This window comes from Colletotrichum karsti (assembly GCF_011947395.1).
Source record: "Colletotrichum karsti strain CkLH20 chromosome Unknown Scaffold35, whole genome shotgun sequence".
NCBI lineage: Eukaryota > Fungi > Ascomycota > Sordariomycetes > Glomerellales > Glomerellaceae > Colletotrichum > Colletotrichum karsti.
Genome location: NW_024065935.1, coordinates 372,279 through 388,791, shown reverse-complemented (window position 1 = coordinate 388,791; position 16,513 = coordinate 372,279). Strand labels below are relative to the sequence as shown.

Here is a 16,513-nt window from a genome sequence, read left to right as displayed (position 1 = left end):
GAAAAGTCCGTGATCGCCGAAGAAATGAAAGCCAGTCCGGTAAAGAAAGCCGTGCCCCCCGAAAAGTTTTGTGGTGCCCCAGTGGTGGTAGTACATTGTCTAGCCCGCGAGCCGTCGCGATAGATTGTCGTCATTACGTGATTCGGACGTGGATGCCCAAGTTGACCCATATTCAAGCACATAAGCGTATAAGCGTCGTAACGTACATGCGTCGCCGTATGAGAAAGAAGCCGTGAAGTCGTTGAGTGTAACCTTTCCCAAAAGCAACCAAGACGCCAGAAGCCAGATGCTGTTTTGTCGGGTGGCGATTGCCAACTCATGAGCTGCCGAAGAAGACGTCGTCGTTGTTAGTAAACATGTTGACGGCGTCGTCGAATTCTTCGTCAAACTTGCTCATCATGAGCATGTTGGAGTCGCGGTCGAATTGGACGAGACCCTCCTCGGTCGTGAATGCCTTCATGAGCAGTTCCTCGTCGGGGTCGCCCAGGCCGAGGCTGGAGATGCTGGTGTTGCCGACAGTGCCGGTGTTGCCTCTCATTCCAGCAAGCAACGAGTCGTCACTGAAACCGGAGGCGTTTGGCTCGGCGTCGAAGAACTGGTTTGGCGGGGGCGATGATGATTGGGAAAGTTCCGGCGGCGTGTTGTACTCGCTCTTGGCTGGGGACTCTGGTTGCTGGGGCAACGAAGTTGGCCCCTCCATCAGAGCCTCCGGGGATACGTAGCCCGAGTGATGGCTCGCGGCGGGCGACGGCTCGATGTCCAATTCCCTGTGAATGCGCGGCGGTGATGACGGCATAGGAGCAGAGGACACCGTCGTGATCTGGAGTGGCATGTCGATCCCAGGACGCTCGATGCTGATGCCGCCCATCTCGAACTGCTCGTCCATCATATTGAAGTCGTTCTCTGGGGAGTTGACCGCAGAGCTGTCCGAGTATCCGGACTGCGACGAGCTCGAGGCCGAGGACTTGTTCTTGGTCCTGGTGCGGGCGGACTTGTTGGTGCGCTCGTCCATTTCGGGGCGGTGCTTGCGGGGACGACCACGCTTGACAACCTTCTTCACGATGCCGTCGAACGCCCCGATGCACATGCCGCGTTGGCGATGACGGGTGAGGGCATCGTGGCGGGCGAAGCTGTTGCCGCACTCGCAGGGGTAGGGCTTGATACCGGTGTGAATCTTGGCGTGGCGCTTCAGGTCGTGCTGGCGAACGAAGCACTTCTTGCAGGTAGGGCACTGGTACTGTCGGTCGTTGAGATGGGTCTGGACGTGGGACTTGATGTTTTCCTTGCGACCGAATTTCTTGCCGCAGTCCTCGTACGCGCAGGTCCACTTGCCGTCGCTGGGGTCGGGTCCTTGAATGTAGTTGGAGATCTCTTCAATGGTGACGCCAGTGTCGGTCTTGGTTTCCTCGATATTGATGCTCGCGATGCTTGCTGCGCTGGCGATGCTGGCAAGAGATTCAGTACGGCGGTGTGGTGACGAGCGGCGGGACATGTCGAATGAATGAGATGGGGAAACAGATGAAATATCCATGTTCGGATGACGCAGATCGGGCCGGTTGTCGAATGCAGCGTGGAAGTTCATGAGAGGCGTGTGAGGAGTCGATTGCGCAGACAGGTCAGAGGTGTTGAAGTCATCGGTGATGCCATCGATGCCATCGTAGGTGCCCTGGATCTTCATGAACTCGGAGTTGAAGTTGTTCATGTTCATGAAGTCCGCCGTGGGCAAGGACTGACCGTACATGCCGCCGTCGGACACCTGAGGGGGTTGTTGAGGCTCTGGCATGCTGTTCTGCTCGGACTGTCTTCGCATCTCCTCGAAGATGTTCTGCGTCCTCTGGTTCGACCTCCTCGTGGGCTTCAGTGTCTCTTCCATGGACTCGTCGTAGCCCTCGGCGAAGCGGCTCGGTCTTGCTGACATCGGCTCATGCTTGATGGCCCGATCATGGGGCGTCTCCATAGGAGTAGGGGGAAAGTAATCTGGCATGTGTGAGCGACGTCGCGGCTTCGATGATGTGGTAAACGTACTTGTTGCATTCTGCGTGGGTGGTGTCATAGGTCTTGACATCTGTTCAATGCCCATTGTCTCGAACTTGCTGACCCTGTCCATGATACCGTTGCTGATTCTCCGCGATGAGCGCCTCGAGCTTGAGGACTCGCCCTCAGAGATCCAGCCCTGGGGGGTGTTGGGAGCGTCGCTAAAGTTCATGAACGAGGGCGTCGAGAGAGCACTGTCAGGGCCGAAAAGTTCAAAATCCTTGTTGCCTCCCATGTTACTGCCGTAGGCCGGCTGGCTCTTGGCCATCATGCCGTTGATCTGGTTGCCATACTGATCGAACTGAATGGCGGTCGAATCGAAGCACGAGGCGTCGAACCGCTGGCCGGACGGGGTGCCATGGGGGGACATGATGTAGTTTTCATGGTCGTTAGCTGCGACGAACATGTGTTGTTGGTGTTGAAGTTGTTGTTGCTGCTGCTGGTGTTGTTGCTGATGTTGTTGGCGAAGGTGTGCTTGGTGGCGGGGGCCCGGGCGTGCTTGTATGCGTTGCTGCTGCGCTTCTCGCAGTACATGCTGCGGTTGTTGTGCTAGTCCTGTGTTGTTAGTAATACTTACCGTCGCAAAGTCCTGCCTTGTGACTCCGTTAGGAGACATGACTTGTCTTCTGGTATCCAGGCTGAGGCCTCGGCGGTGGCCGAGAGCACGCTGGCGCTGGACATTAGTAGGCAAGGGCTGGATCTTCACTGCTTCGAATGCCGTCGGTGTCGAATTTTGGCGTCGGTGCCTGTGACGGGCATGAAGACTGCTGGTGGGTGGCGGATTATTGGACAGCATTGTGTCGCAAGTCGAGTCCGGAGGGAAATTGTCGTCGGTCGGATGGTTGTCGATGGAACCTTTGGGTCCGAAACTGTAAGTCGGGTATTAGTATTGCGCATTTTGGCAGCGAGAGAGATGATTGTGATGGGAAAAAACTTACCTCACGCAGCGCAAGCACAGCTGGCCGGGCTAGGGGGAGGGGATGGTTGTGCTCAGTCGAGGTCGACTTCGCGGTTAAACAGATAAATCTGGTAAGTACGCCTTATTCAGGCGAGATTTGATAGATGAGAGCGAAACGAGCACGCGCTCTCTACCTAGGCAAAGGTGAACTTGTCAATGGCAAACACACTCAAGAGTGCGATGGATACACAAGAAGTATTGGCTTCTTGAGTAGGTAGGGTAGTGATGGGTTTGTGGTGATGAAGGACGAAAGGTTGTCTTCGTGCAGTAGTGGATTTGGTGGGAGGGGAGGGGAGGAGATTCAAGATTCCACTCTGGAGAGGATGAGGATGATCTGGGTGGGTAGGAGTAGTAGTAGTCGCAAAGATAGCAACAGGATGGAGGCCAGGCGCTAAAAAGTCGGCAGGTGTTGTATCTGAGGAAACCAGACCAGGCTCTGGTTCCAAGGCGTGCTGGTGCTGGGCTTTGTTGACATGGGAGTGTTGGTCGTTTCCACGGCAACGAGCGGCGACCTTGCAGCCAGCTCGGCGCACCAGCTGGACCTTGCCGCACCTGCCGCCTGCTGTAGCTCCCGCAAGTACGGGATAAGGCGATTTTACAATGGATTAAATGGGGTACGTATCTCGTCATCGTCCAGGCACCGTGGCACCGTGGGCGTGGCTCTTCAAACATCAAACACCATCCATGGATCTCAGAGTTGGCTAAACCTGATGTGTTCGTCCTGTCCAAGACATGGCCTCCTGGCCGCCTCATCAACGGCCAAGTTTCTGTTTCTGCAACTTGGTTCATGCCGCTATCTTCATCTCTAGGTTTTCTCACCTTGATCTTACCAGACGAAAAGTTGGGTAAACATAGGAATACACAGCCGACTTACAAAACACACCGACATGTCGTATTGCCATCAGCAGAGTGGACACTCCAAACACCATCCCCGTCCGTCAGCTTGAATCCTCAGGTTTCTCCGCAAATTCAATCAGAGGACGTGCTCCCTCTTGTCCTCCGTCACCTCGATTCGATCCAGTATCCCTCCGATCGCACAACCCCGGCAACCGGACTTGTGGAGGACCTAGGCGGACGACGAAGACGACAGCCGATGTCTACCGCCACAGCCCACAGCCCACAGTCCACAGTCCACAGTCCACGGTCTCACCAACCGCTGCCGCCGCCATCGTGCGTTTGTTCCAGCCACAATCACCACGGCCGGTTTCACCTGCTGTCTCTCATCAGCCCGGTGTTGTGTCAATCACGGGGTTAAAAGCCGTCGTCCCTTGCAGTGCTTCCAGTCCTCCCTTTCCACTGTCACCGACCAACAACTCGCTTGTACCCGTATCCGAAGGTCGGGTATGTTGTGCGAGGACATCGGTACATTCTTTGCATCGCCTCGGCATGGTCATCGCAAACAACGGCTGCCGTTTGCGATTTTGAAAGGGCGGACTCGGTATTCGATTGTCTGGAAATATATTTTTTGGGGCATTTCCGGGCGGTCTAGGTACTGATCCACTGGCTGTGAGTTGCACCGTGCGCATCCACAGTTGGGAATAGCTTCATCTTTCGCTTGCTATCAAATCTGCGAACCACCTTCGCAAGTGCTCTTGCTGTATCACGACCTTTCAATGCCGCTATACCTATCGGATTGATAGACGCTATTGCATCTTGGGCTTTGATTATTTCAAGCCGCTGGCCGTTTAGATTTCTTACCTAGATGCACACGCTTGATGATTTCGACGCCCTGCCATATTGCCAGATGACAATACGCGTGCATACATGCTTGATTGAAACTGCAAAGCTGCATTCTTAGTGCCATCGTGAGGCTCACGTCGTTGTCCCCAAGGGCATAAGGCCGGCTTCCGAATCATGCACCGCACATGCTACCCCACTTCTCCGGAAGGTCTGCGGATGAGCCCGGCGTGGTTTTCATGCAGGCCTTACCAGCTGGGATGAGCTTATTTGTGACAGTCTTGGTTCCTGATCTATGTGACACAACAAGCTGGCACTTTACCTATGGAAGAGCTATTCTTGGTGGCGACGGCCTCTGCCTACAAGGTGTCTAACTTCCCATTTATGGTGCATCTATATCTCCAGTCCAGTTATTATACACCATCAGCCAAGGACATGATTAGATTTGGTCTGGCCAGCAATCGAATTTATCTGGGCAGAAACGAGTATACCAAGACATGATGATGGTTCATCTTCCTACGCCGCTCATCGTCCACTACGAAGAATGATCCGCTAGGCACGAGCTAGTCGAGTGATCTGATATTCCTTTACCCATTGATGCGAGTTCGGGACGGTCGTTTCTTCAGCAGATGCATAGCTGCGGGCTGGGTTCGTCCTTTCTACACGTCGTCTGTGACACAAGACTGTCGTCTTGATCGAAGGGAAATGGAAACATCACCAGCTAGGTATAGGACCATGACACATATGGACCCAAGCAAGATCTCACGCGCCTGTGTTACAAGAATTTGGTCCGTAACCCTTGGGGAAAGACGGGATGGACTCCAATTGGCCAATTGGAGCCCGACTTTTGGAAGTCTCAGCGTCCCTGTACGTGCAACATCGAATTCAGATTATTGAAGAAAGTTACGACTTTTGAATGCAGACTCAACCTAGGTTCCTAGCTTGTTGGACTATTGGATGCCGTGCGTTGTGAATAGAGCTTGTACAGGCAGGAAGGACGATGAGGCTAGGAGATCAGCAGTGAATGCTTAGGCCATTTCGGTATTTATTCAACAAAACAGTATGGGGTTGATGAATCGAGTCTCGATGAGATCGATACCAGCCTGCTTGAGAAAATCAAGTAAACCTCCATCGAGTGATGCCCACAGTCGACAACGGAGGCCCGCTCGGCCGGGTCAAGTATCGTGGGGTCAGCAGAAACGCCTCAAAAAGTTCGTTGCCTGGTGTCTTTTAATTGACTTTGAAGAAATCCGGGGGGTCGTTGGTGTTGGTTGGAGAATTGGAGAGAGGTGGTGTAATGGTCGGCCGATGATGATGCGTGTTTTAATATGACGGTGAGGACTGGACGGAAGGGCGGTGGTGAGTGGTGGCTCACCGAGGGAAACAGCTGCGGACATCAGATGACATGCATCTCGAGTGGACAGGGTTCGGTGGTCTTAAGAATGGCTGATATTCACCGCCGCTCGGTTGGTTCATGCAAGGGCAGCGGGGGAAACTCGATTCCCACAAAAGTTTTGCATGAACTCTGTGTTGTTCGGGGGAGGAATTGAGTTTTCTTTTGGGTTTGATGACGGATTGTTGATTTTGGAGTTCAGCATGACGATATTCGTTGGTATGAACATGTTTCGTGTATCTGTCTGAAGATAGGCAATATTGAGCGAATATCGGCCTTGAATCCGTCACTGGGCCATTCAATGGCAGAATTGACGGCTGGTTCCGGTCACAGGACGCGGTCTCGGGAGCTTCAGGGACCGACCAAGCGGGTCATTGCCAATAGACGAAGCCATTCTATTGGTCCAAAAGTCCAGATGGTCCGTGCCTTGTCTTTTAATTGGCCACTGGCCACCGACGGGTCACCTCGACAACCAGGGGTCACACTGAGTCGTCCACTGAAAGAGACACGTACAGCGGGACGAATCTACCTCGGAAAACAACGAGCGTCTGCACCTGCACCTGCACCTGGGAAAAAAAGCTGGAATTGACGACCCAGAAACCATTTCGTCCCCCGGTCCAAATTCATCAGCCCAGACAAGGTCCCAAGACCAAAAGACCACAGACCCAGGCCAAAAAGCACCGACACACCGACAACCTTGCTGCCAAAAATCCTCCTGTCAGAGACTCGAGTCCACAGTCCACCGAGAGCTTCTATTCTATCTTTCCTGCCCGGCCGTCCTCTCACCGCCGACGTCGACTTCGATCAGATTGGATACTGTCGTCGTCGTTCTTCTCTTTATTCCCCTCTACCCCTCCTCTCCTCCTTCTGCTTCACCGACCGGCAGCAGATAGCGAAATAGCACACCGCACGTCCACACCGCACACACACAAAAAGGGACCCCTCGCATCAACCCTCAATCAGCTCGCAATCTAGCAAGTTTATGCGATGTCAGGCAACACCCTTAGAGGCACGCCCAATCGCGGCCAGAGCCGTGGAGGCATCCCCTTCAACAACAACAGCCCCTCTGCCACCGGCGCTCCTCATGGCCCTCCCCATGCTGCTGCCGCTTCCTCCGGCATTCCTCGCCCAGTCCTCGAGACCCAGGCTACCCAGAGCGAAGTCGGTGGAGCGGGAATGAGTGCCAGCCGTCAGAAGCAGTCCAAGAGAGATGAGGTTAGTGATGGCCGCTGCTATTACCCCAGACTTGATTATCGTATTTTGCCTTTTTTCGCTCTTCCCTCTCACTGCGCCGTCGACTCTCCTGCCCGTGTCCATGCCTTTATCGCGCGTCACCAATGTACTCCCCGAGACACAAGAACCCCCATCGCAACATGGGAAATCTTACCTACCACGAGCTCGAAAGAGCCAGACTCCTCAACAACATGGATACTGACTACTACGTCAAGGCAATCCGCAAGAAGATGGAGAGCGATCTCTCCAAGAAGAAGCACCTCACGAGCCGAGCCCGCCACTCGCGCAAGGCCCCACCGGGCACCGTCCTCGCCCTGAAGCCGAGTCCTGCCCTCCAGATCAAGCCCGCCACCACCGTCGCCGAGGCCGCCCAGCTCATGGCCGCCAAGCGCGAGGACTGCGTCCTCGTCACCGACGACGACGACCGAATCGCCGGTATCTTCACCGCAAAGGATCTCGCCTTCCGCGTCGTCGGCGCCGGCCAGAAGCCGAACCACATTACCATCGCCGAGATCATGACAAAGAACCCCCTCTGCGCCCGCACCGACACGAGCGCGACCGACGCCCTCGACCTCATGGTCCGCAAGGGCTTCCGTCACCTGCCCGTCATGGACGAGAACCAGGACATCTCGGGTATTTTGGATATCACAAAGTGTTTCTACGACGCCATGGAGAAGCTCGAGCGCGCCTACTCTTCTTCGAGAAGGCTGTATGACGCCCTCGAGGGTGTCCAGTCCGAGCTCGGTACCAGCCAGCCCCAGCAGATCATCCAGTACGTCGAGGCCCTTCGTAGCAAGATGTCTGGCCCCACGCTCGAGTCTGTCCTGGACGGACGCCCCCCGACCACCGTCAGTGTTCGTACCTCGGTCAAGGAGGCTGCTCAGCAGATGAAGGAAAACCGCACCACCGCCGTGCTTGTTCAGGACCAGGGAGCTATTACCGGTATCTTCACCAGCAAGGACGTCGTCCTCCGTGTCATCGCCCCCGGTCTGGACCCCGCGACCTGCAGCGTCGTTCGCGTCATGACGCCCCACCCCGACTTTGCGCCCATGGACATGAGCATCCAGGCTGCGCTCCGCAAGATGCACGGTAAGGACTATCTCTGAGATGCGAAAGAGCATGGGCTAACAGGATACAGACGGCCACTACCTCAACCTCCCCGTCATGACCTCTGACGGCGGCGAAATCGTTGGCATGGTCGACGTCCTCAAGCTCACCTACGCCACCCTCGAGCAAATCAACACCATGTCCACCTCGGACAGCGAAGGACCAGCATGGAACAAGTTCTGGCTTTCCCTCGACGACGGCACGGAATCCATGATGTCCGGCGAGGGCAGCCACACCCACCACACAAATCTCGGCTCCCGCATCATGTCCCCGGACATGACCCGCGAGCGCATCGGAGACAGCGTTGCGCCCGGTGATTCTGCCTCCCACGTCGGTATTGAGTCGCCTCCCCACTCCATCGTTACTGGCCACAGCCCGATCCAGCAGTCTCCCGCCGAGCTGCCCTTCCCGTTCAAGTTCAAGGCGCCCTCGGGACGCGTTCACCGTCTGCAAGTCATTGCCTCCCAGGGCATTGGCGCCATGGTCTCCAACGTCATCTCCAAGCTTGGAAACGAAGTAGACGCCATTGGTGGTGCTCCCGCTGTCGAGGAGGGAAGAATTTCTGGCGGATTTGCGCTCAGCTATCTCGATGACGAGGGCGACTCCGTCTCCATCACGACAGACAACGACCTTCTCGAGTCCATTCTTCTCGCCCGTCAGGGCCGCAGGGAAAAGGTCGACCTGTTCGTCCACGACCCCGAGAAGCCCCCTGTCGCCGCTTCTCTCCCCGTCGAGCCGCTGGCCCTTCCCACTCCCCCGATTTCCGCCACCCCCGACTTGCGCCAGAGAAGGAGATACGACGACGAGGATGATGATGCGGAGGATGAGGATGACGATATTTCGCACGTTAGGAGATCGCGTCGCTCGAGGTCGACCCCGCACGAGCCCGAACAGGTTATTCAGGGCGTCCCGAACGAGCTGCTGCTCCCCGGTGCGATTGTGACGTTGGCTGTTGTTATTGTCGGTGTCTTCACCATCTCGCGCCTGACCAGTAGGTAAGGGATGGGTAGAGATAGATGGGGCGGATCTCATTCATGACTTGATGAAAAGTCCTTGGCGAGCATTGTAGATATGTATCGAGTATGATTGTCTTTAGACTGAGTACCCCGACGTTAATTAATACACCGCCCACCTCATTGGATTGGACAATCATTTTCATCGCAAGGATGCACGTTGAATTCTGCCGCATGGATGCATGAACCGAAGTGGTGACGCCGCACGTAGCGGATCCCTGACCGCTTACCTAATTTGGTCTCAATCAATTGCGGATCCCTCCGCTCAGCTGCCGAAGCTCCAAAAATATTCACAGCGCGGGACTGCAGCATCACCTCGAGACCACCACCGCAGCCGCCCACCATGATCGTGAGGAGCATAGCTGCGCGGCACGGTACGCAATTCCACTTTCGTCCCCCCAATTGACCCCCGACTAATCCTCTTGCCCCCAGGCCCCAGGGCTCTCACGCCCGTCGTCAGATCATGCCACCGCACCATCCGCACCGAGTCCCTCACGGGCGAACTCTCCCAAGAGTCCATCGAAGCCTTCACCGCCCGCGCCGCCAACAAAGCCGGCCGCGACCTGACCGATGAGCAGCGCGCCCAAGTCAAGGCCCTCGAGACCCTCCCCCAAGCCCATAGGAGGTTCAAGAAGCTGCAGAGGCAGACGCACCACATCGGATCGGCCGTCAACAGCGGCTACATCCCCTCGCAGCTCATCAAGGACCCGCCCTCCCCCAAGGACATCACCCTCGAGCTCCTCATGGCCTCGCAGACGCACATGGGCCACCACACCTCGCTCTGGAACCCGGCCAACGCGCGGTACATCTACGGCGCGCGCCAGGGCATCCACCTCATCTCGCTCGAGGTCACGGCCGCGCACCTGCGCCGCGCCGCGCGGGTCGTCGAGGAGGTCGCGTACCGCGGCGGCCTCATCCTCTTCGTCGGCACCCGCAAGGGCCAGATGGACATCGTCACCAAGGCGGCCAAGCTCGCGGGCGGGTGTCACCTGTTCAGCAAGTGGACGCCGGGGAACATCACGAACCGCGACATCATCAACCGCGGCAAGGAGATCAAGGTCGTGGACGAGCAGGACGCGGTGCTCAAGGGTTTCGAGCGGTTCCAGCGCACCGCGAGGCCGTTGCTGCCGGACCTCGTGGTGTGTCTGAACCCGTTGGAGAACTATACCATGCTGTACGAGTGCGGACTGGCGAATATCCCGACGATTGGTGTCATCGATACGAACGCCAGCCCGGACTGGGTTACGTATACCATCCCCGCCAACGACGACAGGTACGGAAAACAGGCCCTCTTCATTTCTTTTCGTGCGAGTTTGCTAACACATCCACAGCTACCGCTCCATCGCCGTGATCAGCGGCGTGCTCGGCCGCGCGGGCGAGCAGGGCCAGAAGCGCCGTCTGGCGGACGCCGAGAACGGCGTGGTCGCGTGGCACAGCCCGACGGACACGCACCGGTTCATTTCGAACGCGAAGGAGAAGTGGAGAATGGAGAGGAAGCGCTGGGCCCACGACCACGCGGGCACGGAGCGCGAGGGCGGCGGCGGCGGCGAGGCGGCGCTGCTGGAGATGGTGCAGGCGCAGCGCGAGCAGGCCATGTTCGGGGACGCGGCGCTCGAGGAGGAGGTGCAGCAGGAGATCGAGGCGGCCAAGATGGCGGAGGGGGCGGCGAACTGGGAGTTGAGGAAGCAGTTGCTGGAGCAGTGATGGGTGTGCGGTTTGTACGTGGGATGTATGAACGTGTATAGTACTAGAATCTGCCCTATGAAGGCTTTTGCTCTGATGTGATCGGACTGGTGGTGACGTGGATGCCGGTTTATGAAGCGCCTTGGCCTCTGGAGGTGGACGAGTAACTTGCTTTGCTGTGTAAGTCCGCTTTATAAAATCTGGTACTCGAAGCCCCCTTCCTGCTTCTCGCCACAAACAATGCACATCAGGATTGCGCACGCATCCTCAAGCCAAGCTATAAATTTGTCGTCCTCGGCTGCGTTCGCGCATGCACCAGGCACCTTATTGAGGGATGAGCCATCGGAACGCAAGTAGGATCTGTCTCATGCCATTCATCACCGTCGTCGTCGGGAAGGTATTCAACGCTCGGCAATCCTCCATGACGCAAAGCCCGCAACATCGTGGCGCGTATGTAAACCATCATGCACCATCAAAGACCTTGCCTCGTAATATTTTCAAGGCACCGGAGAAGCTGTTCGCCTCACTGGTAATAAGTCGAGTGCAGGTTTGATTTCGTCTTTCTTGAGGTGTTCTACCTAGGAATCCCCGGAATTTATATCGTAACCAGCCTCTGGTGATATGAGATCGAGCATCATTGACCGTAATTCGGCCCCGACGATGTGATTCGTCATGCATCGTGTGATGTACATCAGAACGGCAGTCTTCCCATGATTGTGATTAGCTGCCGGCAAGATCAGCTCACTGAATATAAATGCAGTCGAGGACTTGACGATTCAGGGCTGCTAGTTACAAGCGCATAGTATATGGATGCTGCTGCTGCTGTACGGGAACGACGGTCTGGTCCGCAGCGTCGGCAAGCCAGGCTAAGGGGTACCAGTATTTGGTTAAATCGGCCAATATTAGGATGATTACTTTCGACGTCCATCGTCATGGTCTCTCCTGCGTTATGGGGCAAGTGAATACTCGGAAGTTGCTTCGTCGAATCAGAAGATAGACCGCCTATGACGGACCTTGTTATGATTCAAGATACCCGAGATGTGCACAAAGATTGCGTACAACCACAATCACTCTTCAGACATTGCTGGCTTGGACAAGCCACTACTTCATTTGAATTCTTACATTAGCAGCAACTGAGAACCAAAGAACCCTTGAGCTGTGTCGGAGAAATCATGTCAGGTATAATACGGCATCCTACAAGGAAGTCTTAAGGATTCGGCAACGACCATGCTATCTCCTCTCTCATCTGACTGTTGGCGACCTCGGATGTATTATATGGGCCGGGCTTGGAGGCGAGAAACATGTCTCGTAGACTCGTGGTCCTTGTTCGCGAGGCTCGCGCGGCACTGCATTGATGGTATACCTCGTCGCGAATACTTCGCCGATGGCAGAGACGCAGGATGATAACGGCGCGAGGTTGCAGAGAGTTACAATTTACTAAGTTTTGTCCTCGTTGTCGTTAAGTCGTCACGTTCCAGTTGCCTGACCGCAAGGCTTCTGGATTATCAACAAGTCACGCAACAACAAAATGATTTGCTTGTCCCGAGATTGCATGCCCCGTCTTACACTTATATAGTCTCATCTCCAGGCGAATCTGATATTGAGCAATGGTGCGTTGCAGGAGTGGATGGCCCGGACGATAGGATTCCATGACGTTCATGACTAAAGGTGCGTCCTGTTATATTAGAAATCCGCAGGTACATTACGTTTCCCTCAGATCTTCCGGTAAGCAACCGAAACAGGTCGGTTGTGATGCTTCCGTTTTCGATGATCCAAAGGAGCTTCTTGGCCATGGTCATGATGTTGAACGCCTCAGAGAACATGCCAACACGGATGAGTGATGTTGGGGGCTGTAAGAGTTGTTTCTTCGACGTTCTCCATCGATGTTCCGCGCTTGTTCAGTGAGTATCTAAGGTAGATAATTTGAGATGCGTCGTTTGTAGGCTCAGGGTCGCCGGTGAGGGTAAGCACAACCCAAAGCTCCTGCAACGTACGGGCTACGTACGGGCTATCCAAATTGTCTGAATTGGAAAGCACGACATATCCCACAGACATTTAATATCTCATTATATACACGTCCCAAAACTAATGCGTAACTAGGATTACCGAGAAAAGCAGCCTTACTCAATACTGACATCGATGTATGATTTCCAGCTTTGTACATGAGTGAGCTGAATAGCAACAGGGACATATAAATGCATGCGTGTGGCCCGAAGCCACGTTTTAAAGCGGCCCGGCGATAAATCCTAGCTCTCATTGGGTTACTCACCAAGGTCCTGCACCAGTGATTTTGGTTGCACCGCACGGGTATGCGGTACGGAGCTTAGACATGGTTAGATTCATCAGCATCTTTCAACGCTCTTGTCTCTCAAGTATTCTAACAGTTCCCACAGTGAACGCCAAAGATTGACGTATGGGCGCTTATCGAGGCCACTCACTCATAGTCCCAGGACTTGAAGTCTCGAGAACGACATATACGTTGCGCATCAACAGATGAAAACATGGATGATGACAATTGTTGCTAGCTACTTGGATACGAGTCCAAGTCAAGCAATTTACATGGTAGTCGGTCTCGTCAGATTCTCGGAATAGCTTCACTTTTGTGCGATGGAGCCACGTGTGGCTGGGTTCCAGAGCTCGGACGGTGGCTAAAGCCCATTACATAATCAGAGACCCGCCCCATGTTGAAAACTTCGCCCCTGCGCATTTCCCCTCCCCAAGGTCGAAAACCATCACCAAACGAACATTTCAGCACGCACAAGCCCAGGGCGAGCCAGCCAGCTCCGTTTATCCCACACCCCGCCAAGGTCAGGCATTCGTGCATGGTATTAGTAGCTGTGGTGTCATCGGCTGAAACTGGGACAGCGCGTCAATATTTTCCAAAAGTCGTGCACGCAGCACCACCAACGGCCGGCCACCTCAAAAGCCACCACTCGTGTCGCAAATCGGCGTTTGAGCCGAGGTCGTCGGACATTTCTCTATTCTGTAGCCAGTCAGGACTCGGCTGTCGAACTCCAAATTCGGTAGGCTTTACTTTACAGCCTTTTCTTACCTTTCACTTCCTTTGTCAATGTTGGAGAGGTCCGAGAGAAGGAGAAAAGAAAAGACGAGGAATCGCGCGCATTACGGGCCACAATCTGCCTCACTGCTGCCTGCCTGCTTGCTACACATGTGATATGTTGACTAACACTTGTCGCCCGTGAGGTTTCAGTAACAAAGTCGGTAGATCCGGTTGTCGCGATCGGCGACGGCCACCTTATTACACGGTTTACCCCTCCTCATCCCACTACCTTACCAGCACAGGCCCCAGCGGAGCCGATTCGCCGCCGAACGCACACCGAAAATGCCGGCCATGCTGGATGACCCGGCGAGCCCCACAATCTACCGCGTCTCCGGCGCCCCGCCCTACCCGGACCCGAACAAGCCCGAACTACCGGCCGACATCGTCCCCCGTCAAGTGACCCTCCGGGACCGCCAGACCGTCGCCACAATCATCCCCTTCGCCTCCCAGCATGAGGTGCCACAGTCCCTCGTCCGCTACCTCAGCGACCAGCTCAACAAGGAAATCGAGGGCGGCGACACCTACCCGATGACCGAGGTCATGGCCCCCGAGAAGTTCGGCGCCTACTGGTTCCAGAACTTCGGCGCCGTCATGCTCCTCGGCAACGTCGACCCCTCCGACCTCGCCGAGGACATGGACTGGTCCCGCGAGTGCCTCGGCAGCTTCTACATCAAGCCCAACTACCCGGGCCGCAGCTCCCACGTCTGCAACGCCGGCTTCCTCGTCACCGACGCCTCCCGCAACCGCGGCGTCGGCCGCCTCATGGGCGAGTGCTACATCGACTGGGCCCCGAAGCTGGGCTACACCTACTCCGTCTTCAACCTCGTCTACGAGACCAACGTCGCCTCGTGCAAGATCTGGGACGCCCTCGGCTTCAAGCGCATCGGCCGCGTCAAGGGCTGCGGCAACCTCAAGTCCCACCCGGGCGTGCTCATCGACGCCATCATCTACGGGCGCGACCTCGTCCCCGGCGAATCCGAGGAACTCGTGAGTGAAGAGCGTTTCGACAAGATCAAGTTCTACCTCAAGTACGGCAAGTACCCGGCCGGGGCTGACCGCGCCGAGAAAAGCAGGCTCCGGAGCGCCGCCACCCACTACAAGCTGCTTGACGGCGACCGCCTGATGCTCAAGGACAAGGAGGTCGTCCCGGACCCGCGGAGACAGTACGAGATCGCGCGCGAGGTCCACGTCGCCAGCCACGGCGGCATCAACAAGACGACGGCCACCATTGCCGAGAAGTATCACTGGAGCCGGATCAAGGAGACGGTGAGCGACGTTATCCGGAACTGTGCTGAGTGTAAGGAGTTGGGGAAGATGCCTGCGCCGGGGGGTAACGGTGGTGCGAGGGGCAGGGCGGCGGCCGCCGCAGCAGCTGCCGCGAGTAAAGCCGCGCCTATTTCTAACAATTCTCTTTCGGATCATCATTCTTTGTCTGCTTCTACTACCACGCCGCCCCTATCGACCGCGAACGCCAGCGCCGCAGCTCGCGCTCTGGGGCTCCAGAATCACCATCTTCCGCCTCTCTCTCCACCTCGGTCATCACCCTATGCAGAAGTCGCGTCAATACCACCGTCACATACCCTCCGCGACCCATCAGCCTCTCCCCTCCCACGCCATCCACATCACAACCCCATGTTACAAGACGAATCATACCAGCCCATCGACCCGCAAATCATCGGCCCGCCGGCGACAACTCACGACCCGTACAGCCATTATCACCCGCACCATACAGACTTCCAAGCTTTGCTGAACGCGACAGAGGCGGAGGAGACGCCGGAGGAGGCGGCTGCTGTGGATCGAGATTTGGATATGCTTATTGAACAAGGGGACGATGAGGAGGAAGAAGATGTGGATGAACCTATGGGGGATAAGGGACAGGATAAGGAAATGTATGGGATGGGGTACTCTGCGGGATGATGGGACTTGACCTTGGTGTTTGGCGTTTGCGGGTAGACTGGGGCGGCGATTTTGTGTTTTAATTTTAGACATTTTGCATATTCGGTGGGCATAGCACTGATAACAAGACCTGATCATATTCATGTCAGTCTGTGGACATCTGCAGTAGATCTTCAATGTTGTCTGTATCTGTATCCCTCCCCAGACTGGAACCCAAGCAGCCTACCGCGGCTATTGAGGAATGTGAGGTCGACGGGGAGTTCGGCACGTAATTCAGCCAGGATGACCACAGCGTTCAGCTGAAATTTCATCATAGATGATATGCATGTCGAGCAAACTCGTGCAGGGGTTAAGTACAAAGACCGACTTCACTGCATTTTACACACCTCTCAAGGGCATGTCATTTGGATTGCGCTCGCAGCATATGGCAAGTGCCAAAAATCACAGATTCGAATAAG

The 16,513-nt window shown here is 55.6% G+C and overlaps 3 protein-coding genes across 3 annotated transcripts; 2 read left to right on the top strand and 1 right to left on the bottom strand.

Moving 5' to 3' along the window:
* Window positions 1–316: 316 nt before the first annotated feature.
* On the bottom strand, window positions 317–2,440 carry CkaCkLH20_09718 (C2H2 transcription factor swi5; the record flags this gene model as incomplete). The annotated part of the gene is made up of 2 exons (XM_038892433.1): window positions 317–1,977; window positions 2,026–2,440. 2 exons carry the CDS (start codon window positions 2,438–2,440, stop codon window positions 317–319), a joined length of 2,076 nt encoding a protein of 691 aa, XP_038742316.1.
* Window positions 2,441–7,049: 4,609 nt separating this feature from the next.
* CkaCkLH20_09717 (uncharacterized protein) lies at window positions 7,050–11,119 on the top strand (the record flags this gene model as incomplete). The annotated part of the gene is made up of 6 exons (XM_038892432.1): window positions 7,050–7,277; window positions 7,421–8,384; window positions 8,434–9,393; window positions 9,712–9,789; window positions 9,848–10,688; window positions 10,747–11,119. The coding sequence occupies 6 exons, from the start codon at window positions 7,050–7,052 to the stop codon at window positions 11,117–11,119; spliced, it is 3,444 nt and encodes a 1,147-aa protein (XP_038742315.1).
* A 3,322-nt stretch (window positions 11,120–14,441) lies between these two features.
* Window positions 14,442–16,076, top strand: CkaCkLH20_09716 (uncharacterized protein; the record flags this gene model as incomplete). Its single annotated transcript, XM_038892431.1, has 1 exon — window positions 14,442–16,076. One exon carries the CDS (start codon window positions 14,442–14,444, stop codon window positions 16,074–16,076), a length of 1,635 nt encoding a protein of 544 aa, XP_038742314.1.
* Window positions 16,077–16,513: the final 437 nt, after the last annotated feature.